This window comes from Jaculus jaculus, chromosome 4 (assembly GCF_020740685.1).
Source record: "Jaculus jaculus isolate mJacJac1 chromosome 4, mJacJac1.mat.Y.cur, whole genome shotgun sequence".
Classification (NCBI taxonomy): Eukaryota; Metazoa; Chordata; class Mammalia; order Rodentia; family Dipodidae; genus Jaculus; species Jaculus jaculus.
This window is the reverse complement of record NC_059105.1, coordinates 176439863-176467487: the sequence shown is the minus strand read 5'-3', so window position 1 is coordinate 176467487 and position 27625 is coordinate 176439863. Positions and strand designations below refer to the sequence as shown.

The following is a 27625-nucleotide window of genomic DNA, read 5'->3' as shown; positions in this document are numbered from 1 at the left end:
ACGCACTCCTCCACCCTGACTGCACACAGCGCACCCCTCTGCCCTGAGCTCCAGCACGCACTCCTCCACCCTGACTGCACACAGCGTCCCCTCTGCCCTGAGCTCCAGCGCGCACTCCTCCACCCTGACTGCACACAGCGTCCCCTCTGCCCTGAGCTCCAGCGCGCACTCCTCCACCCTGACTGCACACAGCGTCCCCTCTGCCCTGAGCTCCAGCACGCACTCCTCCACCCTGACTGCACGCAGCGTACCCTCTGCCCTGAGCTCCAGCGCGCACTCCTCCACCCTGACTGCACGCAGCGTCCCCTCTGCCCTGAGCTCCAGCACGCACTCCTCCACCCTGACTGCACACAGCGTCCCCTCTGCCCTGAGCTCCAGCACGCACTCCTCCACCCTGACTGCACGCAGCGTACCCTCTGCCCTGAGCTCCAGCGCGCACTCCTCCACCCTGACTGCACGCAGCGTCCCCTCTGCCCTGAGCTCCAGCGCGCACTCCTCCACCCTGACTGCACACAGCGTCCCCTCTGCCCTGAGCTCCAGCGCGCACTCCTCCACCCTGACTGCACACAGCGTCCCCTCTGCCCTGAGCTCCAGCACGCACTCCTCCACCCTGACTGCACACAGCGTCCCCTCTGCCCTGAGCTCCAGCACGCACTCCTCCACCCTGACTGCACGCAGCGCACCCTCTGCCCTGAGCTCCAGCACGCACTCCTCCACCCTGACTGCACACAGCGTCCCCTCTGCCCTGAGCTCCAGCACGCACTCCTCCACCCTGACTGCACACAGCGTCCCCTCTGCCCTGAGCTCCAGCGCGCACATCCTCCACCCTGACTGCACGCAGCGTCCCCTCTGCCCTGAGCTCCAGCACGCACTCCCCCACCCTGACTGCACACAGCGTCCCCTCTGCCCTGAGCTCCAGCGCGCACTCCTCCACCCTGACTGCACGCAGCGTCCCCCTCTGCCCTGAGCTCCAGCGCGCACTCCTCCACCCTGACTGCACACAGGTACCCTCTGCCCTGAGCTCCAGCACGCACTCCTCCACCCTGACTGCACGCAGCGCACCCTCTGCCCTGAGCTCCAGCACGACTCCTCCACCCTGACTGCACGCAGCGTCCCCTCTGCCCTGAGCTCCAGCACGCACTCCTCCACCCTGACTGCACGCAGCGCACCCTCTGCCCTGATCTCCAGCGCGCACTCCTCCACGCTGACTGCACACAGCGCACCCTCTGCCCTGAGCTCCAGCACGCACTCCTCCACCCTGACTGCACGCAGCGTCCCCTCTGCCCTGAGCTCCAGCGCGCACTCCTCCACCCTGACTGCACGCAGCGTCCCCTCTGCCCTGAGCTCCAGCGCGCACACCTCCCACCCTGACTGCACACAGGTACCCTCTGCCCTGAGCTCCAGCACGCACTCCTCCACCCTGACTGCACGCAGCGCACCCTCTGCCCTGAGCTCCAGCACGACTCCTCCACCCTGACTGCACGCAGCGTCCCCTCTGCCCTGAGCTCCAGCACGCACTCCTCCACACTGACTGCACGCAGCGCACCCTCTGCCCTGAGCTCCAGCGCGCACATCCTCCACCCTGACTGCACGCAGCGTACCCTCTGCCCTGAGCTCCAGCACGCACTCCTCCACCCTGACTGCACGCAGCGTCCCCTCTGCCCTGAGCTCCAGCACGCACTCCTCCACCCTACCTGCACGCAGCGTCCCCTCTGCCCTGAGCTCCAGCACGCACTCCTCCACCCTGACTGCACGCAGCGTCCCCTCTGCCCTGAGCTCCAGCACGCACTCCTCCACCCTGACTGCACGCAGCGTCCCCTCTGCCCTGAGCTCCAGCACGACTCCTCCACCCTGACTGCACGCAGCGTCCCCTCTGCCCTGAGCTCCAGCACGCACTCCTCCACCCTGACTGCACGCAGCGTCCCCTCTGCCCTGAGCTCCAGCACGACTCCTCCACCCTGACTGCACGCAGCGTACCCTCTGCCCTGAGCTCCAGCACGACTCCTCCACCCTGACTGCACGCAGCGTACCCTCTGCCCTGAGCTCCAGCGCACACTCCTCCACCCTGACTGCACACAGCGCACCCTCTGCCCTGAGCTCCAGCACGCACATCCTCCACCCTGACTGCACACAGCGCACCCTCTGCCCTGAGCTCCAGCACGCACTCCTCCACCCTGACTGCACACAGCGTCCCCTCTGCCCTGAGCTCCAGCACGCACTCCTCCACCCTGACTGCACGCAGCGTCCCCTCTGCCCTGAGCTCCAGCGCACACTCCTCCACCCTGACTGCACACAGCGTCCCCTCTGCCCTGAGCTCCAGCACGCACTCCTCCACCCTGACTGCACGCAGCGTCCCCTCTGCCCTGAGCTCCAGCGCACACTCCTCCACCCTGACTGCACACAGCGTCCCCTCTGCCCTGAGCTCCAGCACGCACTCCTCCACCCTGACTGCACGCAGCGTCCCCTCTGCCCTGAGCTCCAGCGCACACTCCTCCACCCTGACTGCACACAGCGTCCCCTCTGCCCTGAGCTCCAGCACGCACTCCTCCACCCTGACTGCACGCAGCGTCCCCTCTGCCCTGAGCTCCAGCGCGCACTCCTCCACCCTGACTGCACGCAGCGTACCCTCTGCCCTGAGCTCCAGCGCGCACTCCTCCACCCTGACTGCACACAGCGTCCCCTCTGCCCTGAGCTCCAGCACGACTCCTCCACCCTGACTGCACGCAGCGTCCCCTCTGCCCTGAGCTCCAGCACGACTCCTCCACCCTGACTGCACGCAGCGTCCCCTCTGCCCTGAGCTCCAGCGCACACTCCTCCACCCTGACTGCACGCAGCGTCCCCTCTGCCCTGAGCTCCAGCGCGCACTCCTCCACCCTGACTGCACACAGCGCACCCCTCTGCCCTGAGCTCCAGCGCGCACTGCTCCACCCTGACTGCACACAGCCGTCCCCTCTGCCCTGAGCTCCAGCACGCACTCCTCCACCCTGACTGCACACAGCGCACCCTCTGCCCTGAGCTCCAGCACGCACTCCTCCACCCTGACTGCACACAGCGCACCCTCTGCCCTGAGCTCCAGCACGCACTCCTCCACCCTGACTGCACACAGCGTCCCCTCTGCCCTGAGCTCCAGCGCGCACTCCTCCACCCTGACTGCACACAGCGTCCCCTCTGCCCTGAGCTCCAGCACGCACTCCTCCACCCTGACTGCACACAGGTACCCTCTGCCCTGAGCTCCAGCACTCACTCCTCCACCCTGACTGCACGCAGCGCACCCTCTGCCCTGAGCTCCAGCACGCACTCCTCCACCCTGACTGCACACAGGTACCCTCTGCCCTGAGCTCCAGCGCGCACTGCTCCACCCTGACTGCACACAGCGTCCCCTCTGCCCTGAGCTCCAGCGCGCACTCCTCCACCCTGACTGCACACAGCGTCCCCTCTGCCCTGAGCTCCAGCACGACTCCTCCACCCTGACTGCACGCAGCGTACCCTCTGCCCTGAGCTCCAGCGCGCACTCCTCCACCCTGACTGCACGCAGCGTACCCTCTGCCCTGAGCTCCAGCACGCACTCCTCCACCCTGACTGCACGCAGCGCACCCTCTGCCCTGAGCTCCAGCACGCACTCCTCCACCCTGACTGCACGCAGCGTCCCCTCTGCCCTGAGCTCCAGCACGCACTCCCCCACCCTGACTGCACACAGCGTCCCCTCTGCCCTGAGCTCCAGCGCGCACTCCTCCACCCTGACTGCACGCAGCGTCCCCTCTGCCCTGAGCTCCAGCACGCACTCCTCCACCCTGACTGCACGCAGCACACCCTCTGCCCTGAGCTCCAGCACGCACTCCTCCACCCTGACTGCACACAGCGCACCCTCTGCCCTGAGCTCCAGCACGCACTCCTCCACCCTGACTGCACACAGCGCACCCTCTGCCCTGAGCTCCAGCACGCACTCCTCCACCCTGACTGCACACAGCGTCCCCTCTGCCCTGAGCTCCAGCGCGCACTCCTCCACCCTGACTGCACACAGCGTCCCCTCTGCCCTGAGCTCCAGCGCGCACTCCTCCACCCTGACTGCACACAGCGTCCCCTCTGCCCTGAGCTCCAGCACGCACTCCTCCACCCTGACTGCACGCAGCGTACCCTCTGCCCTGAGCTCCAGCGCGCACTCCTCCACCCTGACTGCACGCAGCGTCCCCTCTGCCCTGAGCTCCAGCACGCACTCCTCCACCCTGACTGCACACAGCGTCCCCTCTGCCCTGAGCTCCAGCACGCACTCCTCCACCCTGACTGCACGCAGCGTACCCTCTGCCCTGAGCTCCAGCGCGCACTCCTCCACCCTGACTGCACGCAGCGTCCCCTCTGCCCTGAGCTCCAGCGCGCACTCCTCCACCCTGACTGCACACAGCGTCCCCTCTGCCCTGAGCTCCAGCGCGCACTCCTCCACCCTGACTGCACACAGCGTCCCCTCTGCCCTGAGCTCCAGCACGCACTCCTCCACCCTGACTGCACACAGCGTCCCCTCTGCCCTGAGCTCCAGCACGCACTCCTCCACCCTGACTGCACGCAGCGCACCCTCTGCCCTGAGCTCCAGCACGCACTCCTCCACCCTGACTGCACACAGCGTCCCCTCTGCCCTGAGCTCCAGCACGCACTCCTCCACCCTGACTGCACACAGCGTCCCCTCTGCCCTGAGCTCCAGCGCGCACTCCTCCACCCTGACTGCACGCAGCGTCCCCTCTGCCCTGAGCTCCAGCACGCACTCCCCCACCCTGACTGCACACAGCGTCCCCTCTGCCCTGAGCTCCAGCGCGCACTCCTCCACCCTGACTGCACGCAGCGTCCCCTCTGCCCTGAGCTCCAGCGCGCACATCCTCCACCCTGACTGCACACAGGTACCCTCTGCCCTGAGCTCCAGCACGCACTCCTCCACCCTGACTGCACGCAGCGCACCCTCTGCCCTGAGCTCCAGCACGACTCCTCCACCCTGACTGCACGCAGCGTCCCCTCTGCCCTGAGCTCCAGCACGCACTCCTCCACCCTGACTGCACGCAGCGCACCCTCTGCCCTGATCTCCAGCGCGCACTCCTCCACCCTGACTGCACACAGCGCACCCTCTGCCCTGAGCTCCAGCACGCACTCCTCCACCCTGACTGCACGCAGCGTCCCCTCTGCCCTGAGCTCCAGCGCGCACTCCTCCACCCTGACTGCACGCAGCGTCCCCTCTGCCCTGAGCTCCAGCGCGCACTCCTCCACCCTGACTGCACACAGGTACCCTCTGCCCTGAGCTCCAGCACGCACTCCTCCACCCTGACTGCACGCAGCGCACCCTCTGCCCTGAGCTCCAGCACGACTCCTCCACCCTGACTGCACGCAGCGTCCCCTCTGCCCTGAGCTCCAGCACGCACTCCTCCACACTGACTGCACGCAGCGCACCCTCTGCCCTGAGCTCCAGCGCGCACTCCTCCACCCTGACTGCACGCAGCGTACCCTCTGCCCTGAGCTCCAGCACGCACTCCTCCACCCTGACTGCACGCAGCGTCCCCTCTGCCCTGAGCTCCAGCGCGCACTCCTCCACCCTGACTGCACACAGCGTCCCCTCTGCCCTGAGCTCCAGCACGCACTCCTCCACCCTGACTGCACACAGCGTCCCCTCTGCCCTGAGCTCCAGCACGCACTCCTCCACCCTGACTGCACGCAGCGTCCCCTCTGCCCTGAGCTCCAGCACGCACTCCTCCACCCTGACTGCACGCAGCGTCCCCTCTGCCCTGAGCTCCAGCACGCACTCCTCCACCCTGACTGCACGCAGCGTCCCCTCTGCCCTGAGCTCCAGCACGCACTCCTCCACCCTGACTGCACGCAGCGTCCCCTCTGCCCTGAGCTCCAGCACGACTCCTCCACCCTGACTGCACGCAGCGTCCCCTCTGCCCTGAGCTCCAGCACGCACTCCTCCACCCTGACTGCACGCAGCGTCCCCTCTGCCCTGAGCTCCAGCACGACTCCTCCACCCTGACTGCACGCAGCGTACCCTCTGCCCTGAGCTCCAGCACGACTCCTCCACCCTGACTGCACGCAGCGTACCCTCTGCCCTGAGCTCCAGCGCACACTCCTCCACCCTGACTGCACACAGCGCACCCTCTGCCCTGAGCTCCAGCACGCACTCCTCCACCCTGACTGCACACAGCGCACCCTCTGCCCTGAGCTCCAGCACGCACTCCTCCACCCTGACTGCACACAGCGTCCCCTCTGCCCTGAGCTCCAGCACGCACTCCTCCACCCTGACTGCACACAGCGTCCCCTCTGCCCTGAGCTCCAGCGCGCACTCCTCCACCCTGACTGCACACAGCGTCCCCTCTGCCCTGAGCTCCAGCACGCACTCCTCCACCCTGACTGCACACAGCGTCCCCTCTGCCCTGAGCTCCAGCACGACTCCTCCACCCTGATTGCACACAGCGTCCCCTCTGCCCTGAGCTCCAGCACGCACTCCTCCACCCTGACTGCACGCAGCGTCCCCTCTGCCCTGAGCTCCAGCACGCACTCCTCCACCCTGACTGCACGCAGGTACCCTCTGCCCTGAGCTCCAGCACGACTCCTCCACCCTGACTGCACGCAGCGTCCCCTCTGCCCTGAGCTCCAGCGCGCACTCCTCCACCCTGACTGCACACAGCGTCCCCTCTGCCCTGAGCTCCAGCACGCACTCCTCCACCCTGACTGCACGCAGGTACCCTCTGCCCTGAGCTCCAGCACGACTCCTCCACCCTGACTGCACGCAGCGTCCCCCTCTGCCCTGAGCTCCAGCGCGCACTCCTCCACCCTGACTGCACGCAGCGTACCCTCTGCCCTGAGCTCCAGCGCGCACTCCTCCACCCTGACTGCACACAGCGTACCCTCTGCCCTGAGCTTCAGCGCGCACTCCTCCACCCTGACTGCACACAGCGCACCCTCTGCCCTGAGCTCCAGCGCGCACTCCTCCACCCTGACTGCACGCAGCGTACCCTCTGCCCTGAGCTCCAGCACGCACTCCTCCACCCTGACTGCACGCAGCGTCCCCTCTGCCCTGAGCTCCAGCGCGCACTCCTCCACCCTGATTGCACACAGCGTCCCCTCTGCCCTGAGCTCCAGCACGCACTCCTCCACCCTGACTGCACGCAGCGTCCCCTCTGCCCTGAGCTCCAGCACGCACTCCTCCACCCTGACTGCACGCAGCGTACCCTCTGCCCTGAGCTCCAGCGCGCACTCCTCCACCCTGACTGCACGCAGCGTCCCCTCTGCCCTGAGCTCCAGCACGACTCCTCCACCCTGACTGCACGCAGCGTACCCTCTGCCCTGAGCTCCAGCGCGCACTCCTCCACCCTGACTGCACTCAGCGTCCCCTCTGCCCTGAGCTCCAGCACGCACTCCTCCACCCTGACTGCACACAGCGTCCCCTCTGCCCTGAGCTCCAGCGCGCACTCCTCCACCCTGACTGCACACAGCGTCCCCTCTGCCCTGAGCTCCAGCACGACTCCTCCACCCTGACTGCACACAGCGTACCCTCTGCCCTGAGCTCCAGCGCGCACTCCTCCACCCTGACTGCACACAGGTACCCTCTGCCCTGAGCTCCAGCGCGCACTCCTCCACCCTGACTGCACACAGCGTCCCCTCTGCCCTGAGCTCCAGCAAGCACTCCTCCACCCTGACTGCACGCAGCGTCCCCTCTGCCCTGAGCTCCAGCACGCACTCCTCCACCCTGACTGCACACAGCGTACCCTCTGCCCTGAGCTCCAGCACGCACTCCTCCACCCTGACTGCACGCAGGTACCCTCTGCCCTGAGCTCCAGCACGCACTCCTCCACCCTGACTGCACACAGCGTACCCTCTGCCCTGAGCTCCAGCACGCACTCCTCCACCCTGACTGCACGCAGGTACCCTCTGCCCTGAGCTCCAGCGCGCACTCCTCCACCCTGACTGCACACAGCGCACCCTCTGCCATGAGCTCCAGCACGCACTCCTCCACCCTGACTGCACGCAGCGACCCCTCTGCCCTGAGCTCCAGCACGCACTCCTCCACCCTGACTGCACGCAGGTACCCTCTGCCCTGAGCTCCAGCACGCACTCCTCCACCCTGACTGCACGCAGGTACCCTCTGCCCTGAGCTCCAGCACGCACTCCTCCACCCTGACTGCACACAGGTACCCTCTGCCCTGAGCTCCAGCACGCACTCCTCCACCCTGACTGCACACTGCGTACCCTCTGCCCTGAGCTCCAGCACGCACTCCTCCACCCTGACTGCACGCAGGTACCCTCTGCCCTGAGCTCCAGCGCGCACTCCTCCACCCTGACTGCACACAGCGTCCCCTCTGCCCTGAGCTCCAGCACGCACTCCTCCACCCTGACTGCACGCAGGTACCCTCTGCCCTGAGCTCCAGCACGCACTCCTCCACCCTGACTGCACGCAGGTACCCTCTGCCCTGAGCTCCAGCGCGCACTCCTCCACCCTGACTGCACACAGGTACCCTCTGCCCTGAGCTCCAGCGCGCACTCCTCCACCCTGACTGCACGCAGGTACCCTCTGCCCTGAGCTCCAGCACGCACTCCTCCACCCTGACTGCACGCAGGTACCCTCTGCCCTGAGCTCCAGCACGCACTCCTCCACCCTGACTGCACACAGCGTCCCCTCTGCCCTGAGCTCCAGCACGCACTCCTCCACCCTGACTGCACGCAGGTACCCTCTGCCCTGAGCTCCAGCACGCACTCCTCCACCCTGACTGCACACAGCGTACCCTCTGCCCTGAGCTCCAGCACGCACTCCTCCACCCTGACTGCACACAGCGTCCCCTCTGCCCTGAGCTCCAGCACGCACTCCTCCACCCTGACTGCACGCAGGTACCCTCTGCCCTGAGCTCCAGCACGCACTCCTCCACCCTGACTGCACACAGCGTCCCCTCTGCCCTGAGCTCCAGCGCGCACTCCTCCACCCTGACTGCACGCAGGTCCCCTCTGCCCTGAGCTCCAGCACGCACTCCTCCACCCTGATTGCACGCAGGTACCCTCTGCCCTGAGCTCCAGCGCACACTCCTCCACCCTGACTGCACGCAGCGTCCCCTCTGCCCTGAGCTCCAGCACGCACTCCTCCACCCTGACTGCACGCAGCGTCCCCTCTGCCCTGAGCTCCAGCGCTCACTCCTCCACCCTGACTGCACACAGTGTCCCCTCTGCCCTGAGCTCCAGCACGCACTCCTCCACCCTGACTGCACGCAGCGTACCCTCTGCCCTGAGCTCCAGCGCGCACTCCTCCACCCTGACTGCACGCAGCGTCCCCTCTGCCCTGAGCTCCAGCGCGCACTCCTCCACCCTGACTGCACACAGCGTCCCCTCTGCCCTGAGCTCCAGCGCGCACTCCTCCACCCTGACTGCACGCAGCGCACCCTCTGCCCTGAGCTCCAGCGCGCACTCCTCCACCCTGACTGCACACAGCGTACCCTCTGCCCTGAGCTCCAGCACGCACTCCTCCACCCTGACTGCACACAGCGTCCCCTCTGCCCTGAGCTCCAGCGCGCACTCCTCCACCCTGACTGCACACAGCGTACCCTCTGCCCTGAGCTCCAGCACGCACTCCTCCACCCTGACTGCACGCAGCGTACCCTCTGCCCTGAGCTCCAGCACGCACTCCTCCACCCTGACTGCACACAGCGTCCCCTCTGCCCTGAGCTCCAGCGCGCACTCCTCCACCCTGATTGCACACAGCGTCCCCTCTGCCCTGAGCTCCAGCGCGCACTCCTCCACCCTGACTGCACACAGCGCACCCTCTGCCCTGAGCTCCAGCACGCACTCCTCCACCCTGACTGCACACAGCGTCCCCTCTGCCCTGAGCTCCAGCACGCACTCCTCCACCCTGACTGCACACAGCGTCCCCTCTGCCCTGAGCTCCAGCGCTCACTCCTCCACCCTGACTGCACGCAGCGTCCCCTCTGCCCTGAGCTCCAGCACGCACTCCTCCACCCTGACTGCACACAGCGCACCCTCTGCCCTGAGCTCCAGCACGCACTCCTCCACCCTGACTGCACGCAGGTACCCTCTGCCCTGAGCTCCAGCACGCACTCCTCCACCCTGACTGCACGCAGCGTACCCTCTGCCCTGAGCTCCAGCACGCACTGCTCCACCCTGACTGCACGCAGCGTCCCCTCTGCCCTGAGCTCCAGCACGCACTCCTCCACCCTGACTGCACGCAGCGTCCCCTCTGCCCTGAGCTCCAGCACGCACTCCTCCACCCTGACTGCACACAGCGTCCCCTCTGCCCTGAGCTCCAGCACGCACTCCTCCACCCTGACTGCACACAGCGTCCCCTCTGCCCTGAGCTCCAGCGCGCACTCCTCCACCCTGACTGCACGCAGGTACCCTCTGCCCTGAGCTCCAGCACGCACTCCTCCACCCTGACTGCACACAGCGTCCCCTCTGCCCTGAGCTCCAGCGTGCACTCCTCCACCCTGACTGCACGCAGCGTACCCTCTGCCCTGAGCTCCAGCACGCACTCCTCCACCCTGACTGCACACAGCGTCCCCTCTGCCCTGAGCTCCAGCGCACACTCCTCCACCCTGACTGCACACAGCGTCCCCCTCTGCCCTGAGCTCCAGCGCGCACTCCTCCACCCTGACTGCACACAGCGTCCCCTCTGCCCTGAGCTCCAGCGCGCACTCCCCCACCCTGACTGCACACAGCGTACCCTCTGCCCTGAGCTCCAGCGCGCACTCCCCCACCCTGACTGCACACAGCGTCCCCTCTGCCCTGAGCTCCAGCGCGCACTCCTCCACCCTGACTGCACACAGCGTCCCCTCTGCCCTGAGCTCCAGCGCGCACTCCCCCACCCTGACTGCACACAGCGTCCCCTCTGCCCTGAGCTCCAGCGCGCACTCCCCCACCCTGACTGCACACAGCGTCCCCTCTGCCCTGAGCTCCAGCTCGCACTCCTCCACCCTGACTGCACGCAGCGTCCCCTCTGCCCTGAGCTCCAGCACGCACTCCTCCACCCTGAGTGCACGCAGCGTCCCCTCTGCCCTGAGCTCCAGCACGCACTCCTCCACCCTGACTGCACGCAGCGTCCCCTCTGCCCTGAGCTCCAGCACGCACTCCTCCACCCTGACTGCACACAGCGTCCCCTCTGCCCTGAGCTCCAGCACGCACTCCTCCACCCTGACTGCACGCAGCGTCCCCTCTGCCCTGAGCTCCAGCGCACACTCCTCCACCCTGACTGCACACAGCGTCCCCTCTGCCCTGAGCTCCAGCACGCACTCCTCCACCCTGACTGCACGCAGCGTCCCCTCTGCCCTGAGCTCCAGCGCGCACTCCTCCACCCTGACTGCACGCAGCGTACCCTCTGCCCTGAGCTCCAGCGCGCACTCCTCCACCCTGACTGCACACAGCGTCCCCTCTGCCCTGAGCTCCAGCACGACTCCTCCACCCTGACTGCACGCAGCGTCCCCTCTGCCCTGAGCTCCAGCACGACTCCTCCACCCTGACTGCACGCAGCGTCCCCTCTGCCCTGAGCTCCAGCGCACACTCCTCCACCCTGACTGCACACAGCGCACCCTCTGCCCTGAGCTCCAGCGCGCACTGCTCCACCCTGACTGCACACAGCGTCCCCTCTGCCCTGAGCTCCAGCACGCACTCCTCCACCCTGACTGCACGCAGCGTCCCCTCTGCCCTGAGCTCCAGCACGCACTCCTCCACCCTGACTGCACGCAGCGCACCCTCTACCCTGAGCTCCAGCGCACACTCCTCCACCCTGACTGCACACAGCGCACCCTCTGCCCTGAGCTCCAGCACGCACTCCTCCACCCTGACTGCACGCAGCGTCCCCTCTGCCCTGAGCTCCAGCGCACACTCCTCCACCCTGACTGCACGCAGCACACCCTCTGCCCTGAGCTCCAGCACGCACTCCTCCACCCTGACTGCACACAGCGCACCCTCTGCCCTGAGCTCCAGCACGCACTCCTCCACCCTGACTGCACACAGGTACCCTCTGCCCTGAGCTCCAGCGCGCACTGCTCCACCCTGACTGCACACAGCGTCCCCTCTGCCCTGAGCTCCAGCGCGCACTCCTCCACCCTGACTGCACACAGCGTCCCCTCTGCCCTGAGCTCCAGCACGCACTCCTCCACCCTGACTGCACGCAGCGCACCCTCTGCCCTGAGCTCCAGCACGCACTCCTCCACCCTGACTGCACGCAGGTACCCTCTGCCCTGAGCTCCAGCACGACTCCTCCACCCTGACTGCACGCAGCGTACCCTCTGCCCTGAGCTCCAGCACGCACTCCTCCACCCTGACTGCACGCAGCGCACCCTCTGCCCTGAGCTCCAGCACGACTCCTCCACCCTGACTGCACGCAGCGTCCCCTCTGCCCTGAGCTCCAGCACGCACTCCTCCACCCTGACTGCACGCAGCGCACCCTCTGCCCTGAGCTCCAGCACGCACTCCTCCACCCTGACTGCACACAGCGCACCCTCTGCCCTGAGCTCCAGCACGCACTCCTCCACCCTGACTGCACACAGCGCACCCTCTGCCCTGAGCTCCAGCACGCACTCCTCCACCCTGACTGCACGCAGCGCACCCTCTGCCCTGAGCTCCAGCACGCACTCCTCCACCCTGACTGCACGCAGCGCACCCTCTGCCCTGAGCTCCAGCACGCACTCCTCCACCCTGACTGCACGCAGCGTACCCTCTGCCCTGAGCTCCAGCGCGCACTCCTCCACCCTGACTGCACGCAGCGTCCCCTCTGCCCTGAGCTCCAGCGCGCACTCCTCCACCCTGACTGCACACAGCGTCCCCTCTGCCCTGAGCTCCAGCGCGCACTCCTCCACCCTGACTGCACACAGCGTCCCCTCTGCCCTGAGCTCCAGCACGCACTCCTCCACCCTGACTGCACACAGCGTCCCCTCTGCCCTGAGCTCCAGCACGCACTCCTCCACCCTGACTGCACGCAGCGCACCCTCTGCCCTGAGCTCCAGCACGCACTCCTCCACCCTGACTGCACACAGCGTCCCCTCTGCCCTGAGCTCCAGCACGACTCCTCCACCCTGACTGCACGCAGCGTCCCCTCTGCCCTGAGCTCCAGCACGCACTCCTCCACCCTGACTGCACGCAGCGCACCCTCTGCCCTGATCTCCAGCGCGCACTCCTCCACCCTGACTGCACACAGCGCACCCTCTGCCCTGAGCTCCAGCACGCACTCCTCCACCCTGACTGCACGCAGCGTCCCCTCTGCCCTGAGCTCCAGCGCGCACTCCTCCACCCTGACTGCACACAGCGTCCCCTCTGCCCTGAGCTCCAGCGCGCACTCCTCCACCCTGACTGCACGCAGCGTCCCCTCTGCCCTGAGCTCCAGCACGCACTCCCCCACCCTGACTGCACGCAGCGTCCCCTCTGCCCTGAGCTCCAGCACGCACTCCTCCACCCTGACTGCACACAGCGTCCCCTCTGCCCTGAGCTCCAGCGCGCACTCCTCCACCCTGACTGCACGCAGCGTCCCCTCTGCCCTGAGCTCCAGCACGCACTCCCCCACCCTGACTGCACACAGCGTCCCCTCTGCCCTGAGCTCCAGCGCGCACTCCTCCACCCTGACTGCACGCAGCGTCCCCTCTGCCCTGAGCTCCAGCGCGCACTCCTCCACCCTGACTGCACACAGGTACCCTCTGCCCTGAGCTCCAGCACGCACTCCTCCACCCTGACTGCACGCAGCGCACCCTCTGCCCTGAGCTCCAGCACGACTCCTCCACCCTGACTGCACGCAGCGTCCCCTCTGCCCTGAGCTCCAGCACGCACTCCTCCACCCTGACTGCACGCAGCGCCCCCTCTGCCCTGATCTCCAGCGCGCACTCCTCCACCCTGACTGCACACAGCGCACCCTCTGCCCTGAGCTCCAGCACGCACTCCTCCACCCTGACTGCACGCAGCGTCCCCTCTGCCCTGAGCTCCAGCGCGCACTCCTCCACCCTGACTGCACGCAGCGTCCCCTCTGCCCTGAGCTCCAGCGCGCACTCCTCCACCCTGACTGCACACAGGTACCCTCTGCCCTGAGCTCCAGCACGCACTCCTCCACCCTGACTGCACGCAGTGCACCCTCTGCCCTGAGCTCCAGCACGACTCCTCCACCCTGACTGCACGCAGCGTCCCCTCTGCCCTGAGCTCCAGCACGCACTCCTCCACACTGACTGCACGCAGCGCACCCTCTGCCCTGAGCTCCAGCGCGCACTCCTCCACCCTGACTGCACGCAGCGTACCCTCTGCCCTGAGCTCCAGCACGCACTCCTCCACCCTGACTGCACGCAGCGTCCCCTCTGCCCTGAGCTCCAGCACGCACTCCTCCACCCTGACTGCACGCAGCGTCCCCTCTGCCCTGAGCTCCAGCACGCACTCCTCCACCCTGACTGCACGCAGCGTCCCCTCTGCCCTGAGCTCCAGCACGCACTCCTCCACCCTGACTGCACGCAGCGTCCCCTCTGCCCTGAGCTCCAGCACGACTCCTCCACCCTGACTGCACGCAGCGTCCCCTCTGCCCTGAGCTCCAGCACGCACTCCTCCACCCTGACTGCACGCAGCGTCCCCTCTGCCCTGAGCTCCAGCACGACTCCTCCACCCTGACTGCACGCAGCGTACCCTCTGCCCTGAGCTCCAGCACGACTCCTCCACCCTGACTGCACGCAGCGTACCCTCTGCCCTGAGCTCCAGCGCGCACTCCTCCACCCTGACTGCACACAGCGCACCCTCTGCCCTGAGCTCCAGCACGCACTCCTCCACCCTGACTGCACACAGCGCACCCTCTGCCCTGAGCTCCAGCACGCACTCCTCCACCCTGACTGCACACAGCGTCCCCTCTGCCCTGAGCTCCAGCACGCACTCCTCCACCCTGACTGCACACAGCGTCCCCTCTGCCCTGAGCTCCAGCGCGCACTCCTCCACCCTGACTGCACACAGCGTCCCCTCTGCCCTGAGCTCCAGCACGCACTCCTCCACCCTGACTGCACACAGCGTCCCCTCTGCCCTGAGCTCCAGCACGACTCCTCCACCCTGATTGCACACAGCGTCCCCTCTGCCCTGAGCTCCAGCACGCACTCCTCCACCCTGACTGCACGCAGCGTCCCCTCTGCCCTGAGCTCCAGCACGCACTCCTCCACCCTGACTGCACGCAGGTACCCTCTGCCCTGAGCTCCAGCACGACTCCTCCACCCTGACTGCACGCAGCGTCCCCTCTGCCCTGAGCTCCAGCGCGCACTCCTCCACCCTGACTGCACACAGCGTCCCCTCTGCCCTGAGCTCCAGCACGCACTCCTCCACCCTGACTGCACGCAGGTACCCTCTGCCCTGAGCTCCAGCACGACTCCTCCACCCTGACTGCACGCAGCGTCCCCTCTGCCCTGAGCTCCAGCGCGCACTCCTCCACCCTGACTGCACGCAGCGTACCCTCTGCCCTGAGCTCCAGCGCGCACTCCTCCACCCTGACTGCACACAGCGTACCCTCTGCCCTGAGCTTCAGCGCGCACTCCTCCACCCTGACTGCACACATCGCACCCTCTGCCCTGAGCTCCAGCACGCTCTCCTCCACCCTGACTGCACGCAGCGTACCCTCTGCCCTGAGCTCCAGCGCGCACTCCTCCACCCTGACTGCACACAGCGTACCCTCTGCCCTGAGCTTCAGCGCGCACTCCTCCACCCTGACTGCACACATCGCACCCTCTGCCCTGAGCTCCAGCACGCTCTCCTCCACCCTGACTGCACGCAGCGTACCCTCTGCCCTGAGCTCCAGCGCGCACTCCTCCACCCTGACTGCACACAGCGTCCCCTCTGCCCTGAGCTCCAGCACGCACTCCTCCACCCTGACTGCACGCAGCGTACCCTCTGCCCTGAGCTCCAGCACGCACTCCTCCACCCTGACTGCACGCAGCGTCCCCTCTGCCCTGAGCTCCAGCACGACTCCTCCACCCTGACTGCACGCAGCGTACCCTCTGCCCTGAGCTCCAGCGCGCACTCCTCCACCCTGACTGCACACAGCGTCCCCTCTGCCCTGAGCTCCAGCGCGCACTCCTCCACCCTGACTGCACACAGCGTCCCCCTCTGCCCTGAGCTCCAGCACGACTCCTCCACCCTGACTGCACACAGCGTCCCCTCTGCCCTGAGCTCCAGCGCGCACTCCTCCACCCTGACTGCACACAGGTACCCTCTGCCCTGAGCTCCAGCGCGCACCTCCTCCACCCTGACTGCACACAGCGTCCCCCTCTGCCCTGAGCTCCAGCACGCACTCCTCCACCCTGACTGCACGCAGCGTCCCCTCTGCCCTGAGCTCCAGCACGCACTCCTCCACCCTGACTGCACACAGCGTACCCTCTGCCCTGAGCTCCAGCACGCACTCCTCCACCCTGACTGCACGCAGGTACCCTCTGCCCTGAGCTCCAGCACGCACTCCTCCACCCTGACTGCACACAGCGTACCCTCTGCCCTGAGCTCCAGCACGCACTCCTCCACCCTGACTGCACGCAGGTACCCTCTGCCCTGAGCTCCAGCGCGCACTCCTCCACCCTGACTGCACACAGCGCACCCTCTGCCCTGAGCTCCAGCACGCACTCCTCCACCCTGACTGCACGCAGCGTCCCCTCTGCCCTGAGCTCCAGCACGCACTCCTCCACCCTGACTGCACGCAGGTACCCTCTGCCCTGAGCTCCAGCACGCACTCCTCCACCCTGACTGCACGCAGGTACCCTCTGCCCTGAGCTCCAGCACGCACTCCTCCACCCTGACTGCACACAGGTACCCTCTGCCCTGAGCTCCAGCGCGCACCTCCTCCACCCTGACTGCACGCAGGTACCCTCTGCCCTGAGCTCCAGCACGCACTCCTCCACCCTGACTGCACGCAGGTACCCTCTGCCCTGAGCTCCAGCGCGCACTCCTCCACCCTGACTGCACACAGGTACCCTCTGCCCTGAGCTCCAGCGCGCACTCCTCCACCCTGACTGCACGCAGGTACCCTCTGCCCTGAGCTCCAGCACGCACTCCTCCACCCTGACTGCACGCAGGTACCCTCTGCCCTGAGCTCCAGCACGCACTCCTCCACCCTGACTGCACACAGCGTCCCCTCTGCCCTGAGCTCCAGCACGCACTCCTCCACCCTGACTGCACGCAGCGCACCCTCTGCCCTGAGCTCCAGCGCGCACTCCTCCACCCTGACTGCACGCAGGTACCCTCTGCCCTGAGCTCCAGCACGCACTCCTCCACCCTGACTGCACGCAGGTACCCTCTGCCCTGAGCTCCAGCACGCACTCCTCCACCCTGACTGCACGCAGGTACCCTCTGCCCTGAGCTCCAGCACGCACTCCTCCACCCTGACTGCACGCAGCGTACCCTCTGCCCTGAGCTCCAGCACGCACTCCTCCACCCTGACTGCACGCAGCGTCCCCTCTGCCCTGAGCTCCAGCACGCACTCCTCCACCCTGACTGCACACAGGTACCCTCTGCCCTGAGCTCCAGCGCGCACCTCCTCCACCCTGACTGCACGCAGGTACCCTCTGCCCTGAGCTCCAGCGCGCACTCCTCCACCCTGACTGCACGCAGGTACCCTCTGCCCTGAGCTCCAGCACGCACTCCTCCACCCTGACTGCACACAGGTACCCTCTGCCCTGAGCTCCAGCGCGCACTCCTCCACCCTGACTGCACGCAGGTACCCTCTGCCCTGAGCTCCAGCGCGCACTCCTCCACCCTGACTGCACGCAGGTACCCTCTGCCCTGAGCTCCAGCACGCACTCCTCCACCCTGATTGCACGCAGGTACCCTCTGCCCTGAGCTCCAGCGCACACTCCTCCACCCTGACTGCACGCAGCGTCCCCTCTGCCCTGAGCTCCAGCACGCACTCCTCCACCCTGACTGCACGCAGCGTCCCCTCTGCCCTGAGCTCCAGCACGACTCCTCCACCCTGACTGCACGCAGCGTACCCTCTGCCCTGAGCTCCAGCGCGCACTCCTCCACCCTGACTGCACACAGCGTCCCCTCTGCCCTGAGCTCCAGCGCGCACTCCTCCACCCTGACTGCACACAGCGTCCCCTCTGCCCTGAGCTCCAGCACGACTCCTCCACCCTGACTGCACACAGCGTCCCCTCTGCCCTGAGCTCCAGCGCGCACTCCTCCACCCTGACTGCACACAGGTACCCTCTGCCCTGAGCTCCAGCGCGCACTCCTCCACCCTGACTGCACACAGCGTCCCCTCTGCCCTGAGCTCCAGCACGCACTCCTCCACCCTGACTACACGCAGCGTCCCCTCTGCCCTGAGCTCCAGCACGCACTCCTCCACCCTGACTGCACACAGCGTACCCTCTGCCCTGAGCTCCAGCACGCACTCCTCCACCCTGACTGCACGCAGGTACCCTCTGCCCTGAGCTCCAGCACGCACTCCTCCACCCTGACTGCACACAGCGTACCCTCTGCCCTGAGCTCCAGCACGCACTCCTCCACCCTGACTGCACGCAGGTACCCTCTGCCCTGAGCTCCAGCGCGCACTCCTCCACCCTGACTGCACACAGCGCACCCTCTGCCCTGAGCTCCAGCACGCACTCCTCCACCCTGACTGCACGCAGCGTCCCCTCTGCCCTGAGCTCCAGCACGCACTCCTCCACCCTGACTGCACGCAGGTACCCTCTGCCCTGAGCTCCAGCACGCACTCCTCCACCCTGACTGCACGCAGGTACCCTCTGCCCTGAGCTCCAGCACGCACTCCTCCACCCTGACTGCACACAGGTACCCTCTGCCCTGAGCTCCAGCGCGCACTCCTCCACCCTGACTGCACGCAGGTACCCTCTGCCCTGAGCTCCAGCACGCACTCCTCCACCCTGACTGCACACAGCGTCCCCTCTGCCCTGAGCTCCAGCGCGCACTCCTCCACCCTGACTGCACGCAGGTACCCTCTGCCCTGAGCTCCAGCGCGCACTCCTCCACCCTGACTGCACACAGGTACCCTCTGCCCTGAGCTCCAGCGCGCACTCCTCCACCCTGACTGCACGCAGGTACCCTCTGCCCTGAGCTCCAGCACGCACTCCTCCACCCTGACTGCACGCAGGTACCCTCTGCCCTGAGCTCCAGCACGCACTCCTCCACCCTGACTGCACACAGCGTCCCCTCTGCCCTGAGCTCCAGCACGCACTCCTCCACCCTGACTGCACGCAGCGCACCCTCTGCCCTGAGCTCCAGCGCGCACTCCTCCACCCTGACTGCACGCAGGTACCCTCTGCCCTGAGCTCCAGCACGCACTCCTCCACCCTGACTGCACGCAGGTACCCTCTGCCCTGAGCTCCAGCACGCACTCCTCCACCCTGACTGCACGCAGGTACCCTCTGCCCTGAGCTCCAGCACGCACTCCTCCACCCTGACTGCACACAGCGTACCCTCTGCCCTGAGCTCCAGCACGCACTCCTCCACCCTGACTGCACGCAGCGTACCCTCTGCCCTGAGCTCCAGCACGCACTCCTCCACCCTGACTGCACGCAGCGTCCCCTCTGCCCTGAGCTCCAGCACGCACTCCTCCACCCTGACTGCACACAGGTACCCTCTGCCCTGAGCTCCAGCTCGCACTCCTCCACCCTGACTGCACGCAGGTACCCTCTGCCCTGAGCTCCAGCGCGCACTCCTCCACCCTGACTGCACGCAGGTACCCTCTGCCCTGAGCTCCAGCGCACACTCCTCCACCCTGACTGCACGCAGGTACCCTCTGCCCTGAGCTCCAGCACGCACTCCTCCACCCTGACTGCACGCAGGTACCCTCTGCCCTGAGCTCCAGCACGACTCCTCCACCCTGACTGCACGCAGGTACCCTCTGCCCTGAGCTCCAGCACGCACTCCTCCACCCTGACTGCACGCAGGTACCCTCTGCCCTGAGCTCCAGCACGCACTCCTCCACCCTGACTGCACGCAGGTACCCTCTGCCCTGAGCTCCAGCACGCACTCCTCCACCCTGACTGCACACAGGTACCCTCTGCCCTGAGCTCCAGCGCGCACTCCTCCACCCTGACTGCACGCAGGTACCCTCTGCCCTGAGCTCCAGCGCGCACTCCTCCACCCTGACTGCACGCAGGTACCCTCTGCCCTGAGCTCCAGCACGCACTCCTCCACCCTGATTGCACGCAGGTACCCTCTGCCCTGAGCTCCAGCGCACACTCCTCCACCCTGACTGCACGCAGCGTCCCCTCTGCCCTGAGCTCCAGCACGCACTCCTCCACCCTGACTGCACGCAGCGTCCCCTCTGCCCTGAGCTCCAGCGCACACTCCTCCACCCTGACTGCACACAGTGTCCCCTCTGCCCTGAGCTCCAGCACGCACTCCTCCACCCTGACTGCACGCAGCGTACCCTCTGCCCTGAGCTCCAGCGCGCACTCCTCCACCCTGACTGCACGCAGCGTCCCCTCTGCCCTGAGCTCCAGCACGACTCCTCCACCCTGACTGCACGCAGCGTCCCCTCTGCCCTGAGCTCCAGCGCGCACTCCTCCACCCTGACTGCACACAGCGTCCCCTCTGCCCTGAGCTCCAGCGCGCACTCCTCCACCCTGACTGCACGCAGCGCACCCTCTGCCCTGAGCTCCAGCGCGCACTCCTCCACCCTGACTGCACGCAGCGTACCCTCTGCCCTGAGCTCCAGCACGCACTCCTCCACCCTGACTGCACACAGCGTCCCCTCTGCCCTGAGCTCCAGCGCGCACTCCTCCACCCTGACTGCACACAGCGTCCCCTCTGCCCTGAGCTCCAGCGCGCACTCCTCCACCCTGATTGCACACAGCGTCCCCTCTGCCCTGAGCTCCAGCGCGCACTCCTCCACCCTGACTGCACGCAGGTACCCTCTGCCCTGAGCTCCAGCACGCACTCCTCCACCCTGACTGCACACAGCGTCCCCTCTGCCCTGAGCTCCAGCACGCACTCCTCCACCCTGACTGCACACAGCGTACCCTCTGCCCTGAGCTCCAGCACGACTCCTCCACCCTGACTGCACGCAGCGTCCCCTCTGCCCTGAGCTCCAGCACGCACTCCTCCACCCTGACTGCACGCAGCGTCCCCTCTGCCCTGAGCTTCAGCGCGCACTCCTCCACCCTGACTGCACACAGCGTCCCCTCTGCCCTGAGCTCCAGCACGCACTCCTCCACCCTGACTGCACGCAGCGTCCCCCTCTGCCCTGAGCTCCAGCGCTCACTCCTCCACCCTGACTGCACGCAGCGTCCCCTCTGCCCTGAGCTCCAGCACGCACTCCTCCACCCTGACTGCACACAGCGCACCCTCTGCCCTGAGCTCCAGCACGCACTCCTCCACCCTGACTGCACGCAGCGTCCCCTCTGCCCTGAGCTCCAGCGCTCACTCCTCCACCCTGACTGCACGCAGCGTCCCCTCTGCCCTGAGCTCCAGCGCGCACTCCTCCACCCTGACTGCACACAGCGCACCCTCTGCCCTGAGCTCCAGCACGCACTCCTCCACCCTGACTGCACGCAGGTACCCTCTGCCCTGAGCTCCAGCACGCACTCCTCCACCCTGACTGCACGCAGGTACCCTCTGCCCTGAGCTCCAGCACGCACTCCTCCACCCTGACTGCACACAGCGTCCCCTCTGCCCTGAGCTCCAGCACGACTCCTCCACCCTGACTGCACACAGCGTACCCTCTGCCCTGAGCTCCAGCACGACTCCTCCACCCTGACTGCACGCAGCGTACCCTCTGCCCTGAGCTCCAGCGCGCACTCCTCCACCCTGACTGCACGCAGCGTCCCCTCTGCCCTGAGCTCCAGCACGACTCCTCCACCCTGACTGCACGCAGCGTACCCTCTGCCCTGAGCTCCAGCGCGCACTCCTCCACCCTGACTGCACGCAGCGTCCCCTCTGCCCTGAGCTCCAGCCCGCACTCCTCCACCCTGACTGCACACAGCGTCCCCTCTGCCCTGAGCTCCAGCACGACTCCTCCACTCTGACTGCACGCAGGTACCCTCTGCCCTGAGCTCCAGCGCGCACTCCTCCACCCTGACTGCACGCAGCGCACCCTCTGCCCTGAGCTCCAGCGTGCACTCCTCCACCCTGACTGCACACAGCGTCCCCTCTGCCCTGAGCTCCAGCACGACTCCTCCACCCTGACTGCACGCAGCGTACCCTCTGCCCTGAGCTCCAGCGCGCACTCCCCCACCCTGACTGCACACAGCGTCCCCTCTGCCCTGAGCTCCAGCACGCACTCCTCCACCCTGACTGCACGCAGGTACCCTCTGCCCTGAGCTCCAGCACGCACTCCTCCACCCTGACTGCACACAGCGTACCCTCTGCCCTGAGCTCCAGCGCGCACTCCTCCACCCTGACTGCACGCAGGTACCCTCTGCCCTGAGCTCCAGCACGCACTCCTCCACCCTGACTGCACACAGCGTCCCCTCTGCCCTGAGCTCCAGCACGACTCCTCCACCCTGACTGCACGCAGCGTACCCTCTGCCCTGAGCTCCAGCGCGCACTCCCCCACCCTGACTGCACACAGCGTCCCCTCTGCCCTGAGCTCCAGCACGCACTCCTCCACCCTGACTGCACGCAGCGTACCCTCTGCCCTGAGCTCCAGCACGACTCCTCCACCCTGACTGCACACAGCGTCCCCTCTGCCCTGAGCTCCAGCGCGCACTCCTCCACCTTGACTGCACGCAGCGTCCCCTCTGCCCTGAGCTCCAGCGCGCACTCCTCCACCCTGACTGCACACAGCGTCCCCTCTGCCCTGAGCTCCAGCGCGCACTCCTCCACCCTGACTGCACACAGCGTCCCCTCTGCCCTGAGCTCCAGCGCGCACTCCTCCACCCTGACTGCACACAGCGTCCCCTCTGCCCTGAGCTCCAGCGCGCACTCCTCCACCCTGACTGCACGCAGCGTACCCTCTGCCCTGAGCTCCAGCGCGCACTCCTCCACCCTGACTGCACGCAGGTACCCTCTGCCCTGAGCTCCAGCACGCACTCCTCCACCCTGACTGCACGCAGCGCACCCTCTGCCCTGAGCTCCAGCACGCACTCCTCCACCCTGACTGCACGCAGCGCACCCTCTGCCCTGAGCTCCAGCACGCACTCCTCCACCCTGACTGCACGCAGCGTCCCCTCTGCCCTGAGCTCCAGCACGCACTCCTCCACCCTGACTGCACGCAGCGCACCCTCTGCCCTGAGCTCCTGCTGTCATGCCTTCACTGCCATGTGGATTGTGAGCTGTAAGTGAAATAAACCTTCCCAAGAGCACTGTGACAACTATTTTGTCACAGCAATGGGACAGGTAACTAAGTGTGGTTGGTAGGTTCTTGAGGAAATACGCTACAAAATTTCAAGCTATGGTGGTAGTCTTATTCAGCAATCCTAAATTTAGGGTATCTTTATCATTCTTATAACTGTCATGTTACTAATCTAAAAATGTAATTAGATGTAAAAAAGGACATTATTAACTAAAGGAGATAATTTGGTGGGGTATCTTAAAAAAGTCAGCCTGTGTTCAAGTTTAACATTAACAGAACAAGCTAGATGACTGTTAATCAGCTTTGCGTTACTATAACTACATATGTGAGATAGTTCATTTTATAAAGAGAAGCAGTTTACTTATCACAGTTTTGGTGGCTCTAGGTCCTTCCATTTGTATTAGCTTAGTTCTGACAAAAGACCTCACTGCAACAAGGGCATATGGGATTAGTGAGAGCATGAATAAAGGGCAGAGAGATGTAATGGACCAAACCTCCTGCTTTTATAACTTTCTTCTGACAGCTACCAATAGTCTAAAACGAGAAATAACATCACTCACCCAGTGGCAAAAATTCTCCCTCAAGACTCTACTTTCCAAAAATTTCACTACCTCTAAATAGCACCATCCTAATGACTAAGCCTTTAATCACAGTGGATTCTTAGAGGAACATATTATTAAGTTGGATCCAATCCATACCAGTGAAGATGCTTTGAGATAAAATGTGTAGAAATGTATGAGACAAGGCATGATCCCAAAGATTCTTAATTTTGTTATTTTGTGTTTTTTAAATATTAAAATGGAAGAGTCCTAATAATTGCTTCCTAAAATGATGTGCTCAAAATATGTTAGTTTATTCTTGTGAGTGGGCAATATGGTTTCATAGGTATATTCATAGTTTCTTTTTTATTATCAGTGCATTCAGCTCCTGCAGAGGTTAACATATAATGTCAAAATTTTCCATTCTGGTGCTAATACAGATGACTTAATTACATTCCTGATAGATCATATGTAAGTATGTAACAATCCATGTAATCAAATAATTGTTATATTTTTAAACTGAAACCATGTGATAGATCAGTTCTTAGGCAGAAATTGTTGTCCTTTTAAGGACCGAATATTGCAAATCTCCTTTAGTTTTTATAACTAAAATTTATGCAAGCGTTTGATTTGCACAGAAAAATCTAATGATGTGAGCATTGTATTTATATTTAATATTGATGATAAAATAATGAAAAACCACATGATCACTGAGAGTTATTTCTATCTTTCTATGATAGAGTTGAGTAGGATAATTTGCTTTCATTACATGAAGTAACGAGTACTATGTCTTAAACATTTTTCATGTAGAAAGCAATTTAGATGTATGTTACTCTATCATTTTGAATAATTTAGAATGAATTTAATGCTCATCTTTTATATTTTTCTTTACACTAAAACATCAATGTAAAAACATCAGTCAGTCTTCTGAAGATGAATTAACAATGCCTTGTCTGGGATTATTGGCAAACCTTTGTCGGCACAATCTTTCAGTTCAGACCCACATAAAGACTTTGGTAAGAAGTTTTGTTTTGTTTTGTGGTAGGTTGTATTCTGAAAGAAAATCCTTTTAATCTGTAAATTTTTCTTCAAAATCTTAATTAGGACCATCTAGCTGATCCATCAAAGAGGAATCTCAAGCCATACTAACATAAATATCTTAAAGCATTCCAGTGTTTATGTTTCTTAAAACTATATATAAAGTTTCATACAAATGCTTGTTTCTAAAACTTCGCTCTATCATCCCTATTATTTGTCACATTGAGCGATAAAATGTTTGCTGCTGGGCTGCAGAGATGGCTTAGTGATTAAGGCGTATGCCTGTGAAGCCTAAGGACCCAGGTTCATTTCCCCAGTACCCATGTAAGGCAGATGCACAAGATGGCACATGTGTCTGGAATTCATTTGCAGGGGCCAGAGGCCTTGGCGTGCCTATTCGCTCCCTGTTTCTCTCTGTGTCTCGCAAATAATAAAAATAAATTTTAAAAAATGTTGCTGCTTCTAAGTGTTGTTAGAAGGCACATTCCTAGCTGTCTCTTTTTACCACAGTCTTATGTCTAAATGCTGTCAAGGGCACGCAACAAGAAAGATCTTTGAGAAAGTACCAAGTGTTAGTGATCACTATTTACTATAAAGGACTCTTTAAGGCTGGCCTGGACAGATTGAAACTCTATCCCTAAAAAACAAGTATTAAAAAGTACAGGTACCAAGTAAAGCTAATTGGAAAACTTTCAGAAGTAGATTAACTCACTGATTCATTAAGGTGCCTGGAGAAGAATTGCTGTGCCTATGTAATATTATTATCTATCTGGAAGCTATTCTTGCTAAGACTATTTTATATCTACTCTTGTCTGCAATGACTAATTTTATAAATATTTTCTTCTTTTTTTAACATAATTAGGAGAGTTCATTATTCATTAACTTTAATGTCAGTACTCACTAAGCCAGATGCACATGGTAGCACATGTGTCTAGAGTTCCTTTGCAGTGGCTAGAGTCCCTGGCACGCCCATTTTATGTGCCCTTCTCTCTCAAATAAATAAAAATGAAGTATTATAAAATCTATACCTTGATTAGCTACCTGCTGATTATTTGTTGTTAAGTGAGAAAATTTGATTTAAAAAATAATCACTTACAAGGTAAGAGAAAAACTTCCCCTAGATCCTGTTTCTAACAAGTATTCTTTGAATTTTCATTTATATCTGTTCTGATTTTTCCTTTTAGAATATTAATTTTTTTAGGTGATATTTATTTGTTAAAAGATCTGACGATGCTGTTTAAATGTTTGCACACTGTACAATATGTACTTTTAATTCTAATTTAACATTATTTCTTCCTCAGAATAATGTGAAATCCTTTTACCGAACGCTTATCAGCTTCCTTGCACATAGTAGCTTGACTGTGGTTGTGTTTGCACTTTCAATATTGTCCAGTTTGACACTAAATGAAGAGGTTGGAGAAAAGGTAAATGTGACTTGTTTTCTATTTTTGAAGTTAATTTAAGTTTAGTATCTCTATTTTAAATGTCATGAAAGTTGTTTTTAGGATGGTATCAACTTAACATTTTTTTGTAATATAATTTTCCCATTGTTTTAAAGTTATTCCATGCTCGAAACATTCATCAGACTTTCCAACTAATATTTAATATTCTCATAAATGGTGATGGTACCCTAACAAGAAAGTATTCAGTTGATCTACTTGTGGATCTCCTTAAGAACCCTAAAATTGCTGATTATCTTACCAGGTATGACTTCACTTTAGTAAATTTCAGGTCCTCTGTTTTTGTTTTTGTTTAAAACTAGGATGTTTTTTATAATAACATTACCCTCTTAGATATAGTAAGATTAGATTTTACTAATTCAAAGGTAGGCTAAATTGAAATATTTTGATTTAATTTTCATTGTTTTTTTTCCCCCTCTAAACTGAAATATAAAATGAGTGTCTGTGTATGTTTCAACTGGTGGTGTAGATCTATAGGACTATATTTCTATCTAAAATGCAGGCATTGTCAGTATTCTGTTTTAAAATTAATTTTAAATCTTTAGAATTCATATTTTTGTAAGAATACCTTAATGTAGGAACAATTGTGTCACTATCTGAGTTTAAGTTGTGCTTATAAAGATGATTGTTTCCTTTCACTCATGATTTTTCTGTAAAGTGACACATGACTCATAAAGTAAAATGGAAACACATTTTATGTGTCTAGTTTCCAGCAATTTCTTGTTTGTGTATATATTTTTTTAGTATTTTATTTTTATTTATTTATTTATTTGACAGAGAAAGGAGGAGAAAGAGAGGAAGGAGAGAGAGAATGAGCATACCAGGGCCTCCAGCCTCCGTTCATTTATATTTTGAGAGCAGGAAGCAATTGTTTTTCAAAGAGCACATGGCCTTTTGGCATTAAGCTAAATGCTAACATCCCAAATTAGGAGATTTAACTGCCTCTAAGAATTGACTCATCATTTCAAAGCTAAAATAACATTTTATTAAGAATCTGCTATGTTCAAGAACTGAGGGACAATGGAGTCTTAGCGGCGGCAGCAGCATGTTAAGATAGTGCCTGGTCTTTTTGTTTGTTTGTTTTTAACCTTTTCTTGTCAGCTTTCAATGAACCATGATTATTCCAACACACCACCCCCATTTGCCCCTTCCCACATATACCCTCCATTGAATCACTTCTTTCCAACTAGTCTCTCCTTTGTTTATAGCATCATCTTTTCCTACTGTTATGAGGATCTATAGTAGGCAGTGTCAGGCACTGTGGGGTCATGAATATCAAGGCCATTTCGTGTCTCCATCAGTATCCTTCATTCCTACAATTCAAATGCATGTTTTTTTGTGGAGGAGGGGTTTTCTTTTTTCTTTCTTTCTTTTTT

General features: G+C 61.9%; 1 protein-coding gene across 2 annotated transcripts in view; it reads left to right on the top strand.

Moving 5' to 3' along the window:
* Nucleotides 1-27625, top strand: part of Cip2a (cellular inhibitor of PP2A) — a 67671-nt gene that overhangs the window by 19402 nt on the left and 20644 nt on the right. Inside the window, exons 4-7 of one of the 2 annotated variants that reach the window (XM_004663976.2) lie at nt 24128-24222; nt 24671-24767; nt 26091-26213; nt 26348-26493. In XM_004663976.2, coding sequence (XP_004664033.2) covers nt 24128-24222; nt 24671-24767; nt 26091-26213; nt 26348-26493 — 461 coding nt within the window. The remainder of the gene's footprint in view (nt 1-24127; nt 24223-24670; nt 24768-26090; nt 26214-26347; nt 26494-27625) is intronic. The other variant, XM_004663977.3, reaches the window with a different exon arrangement.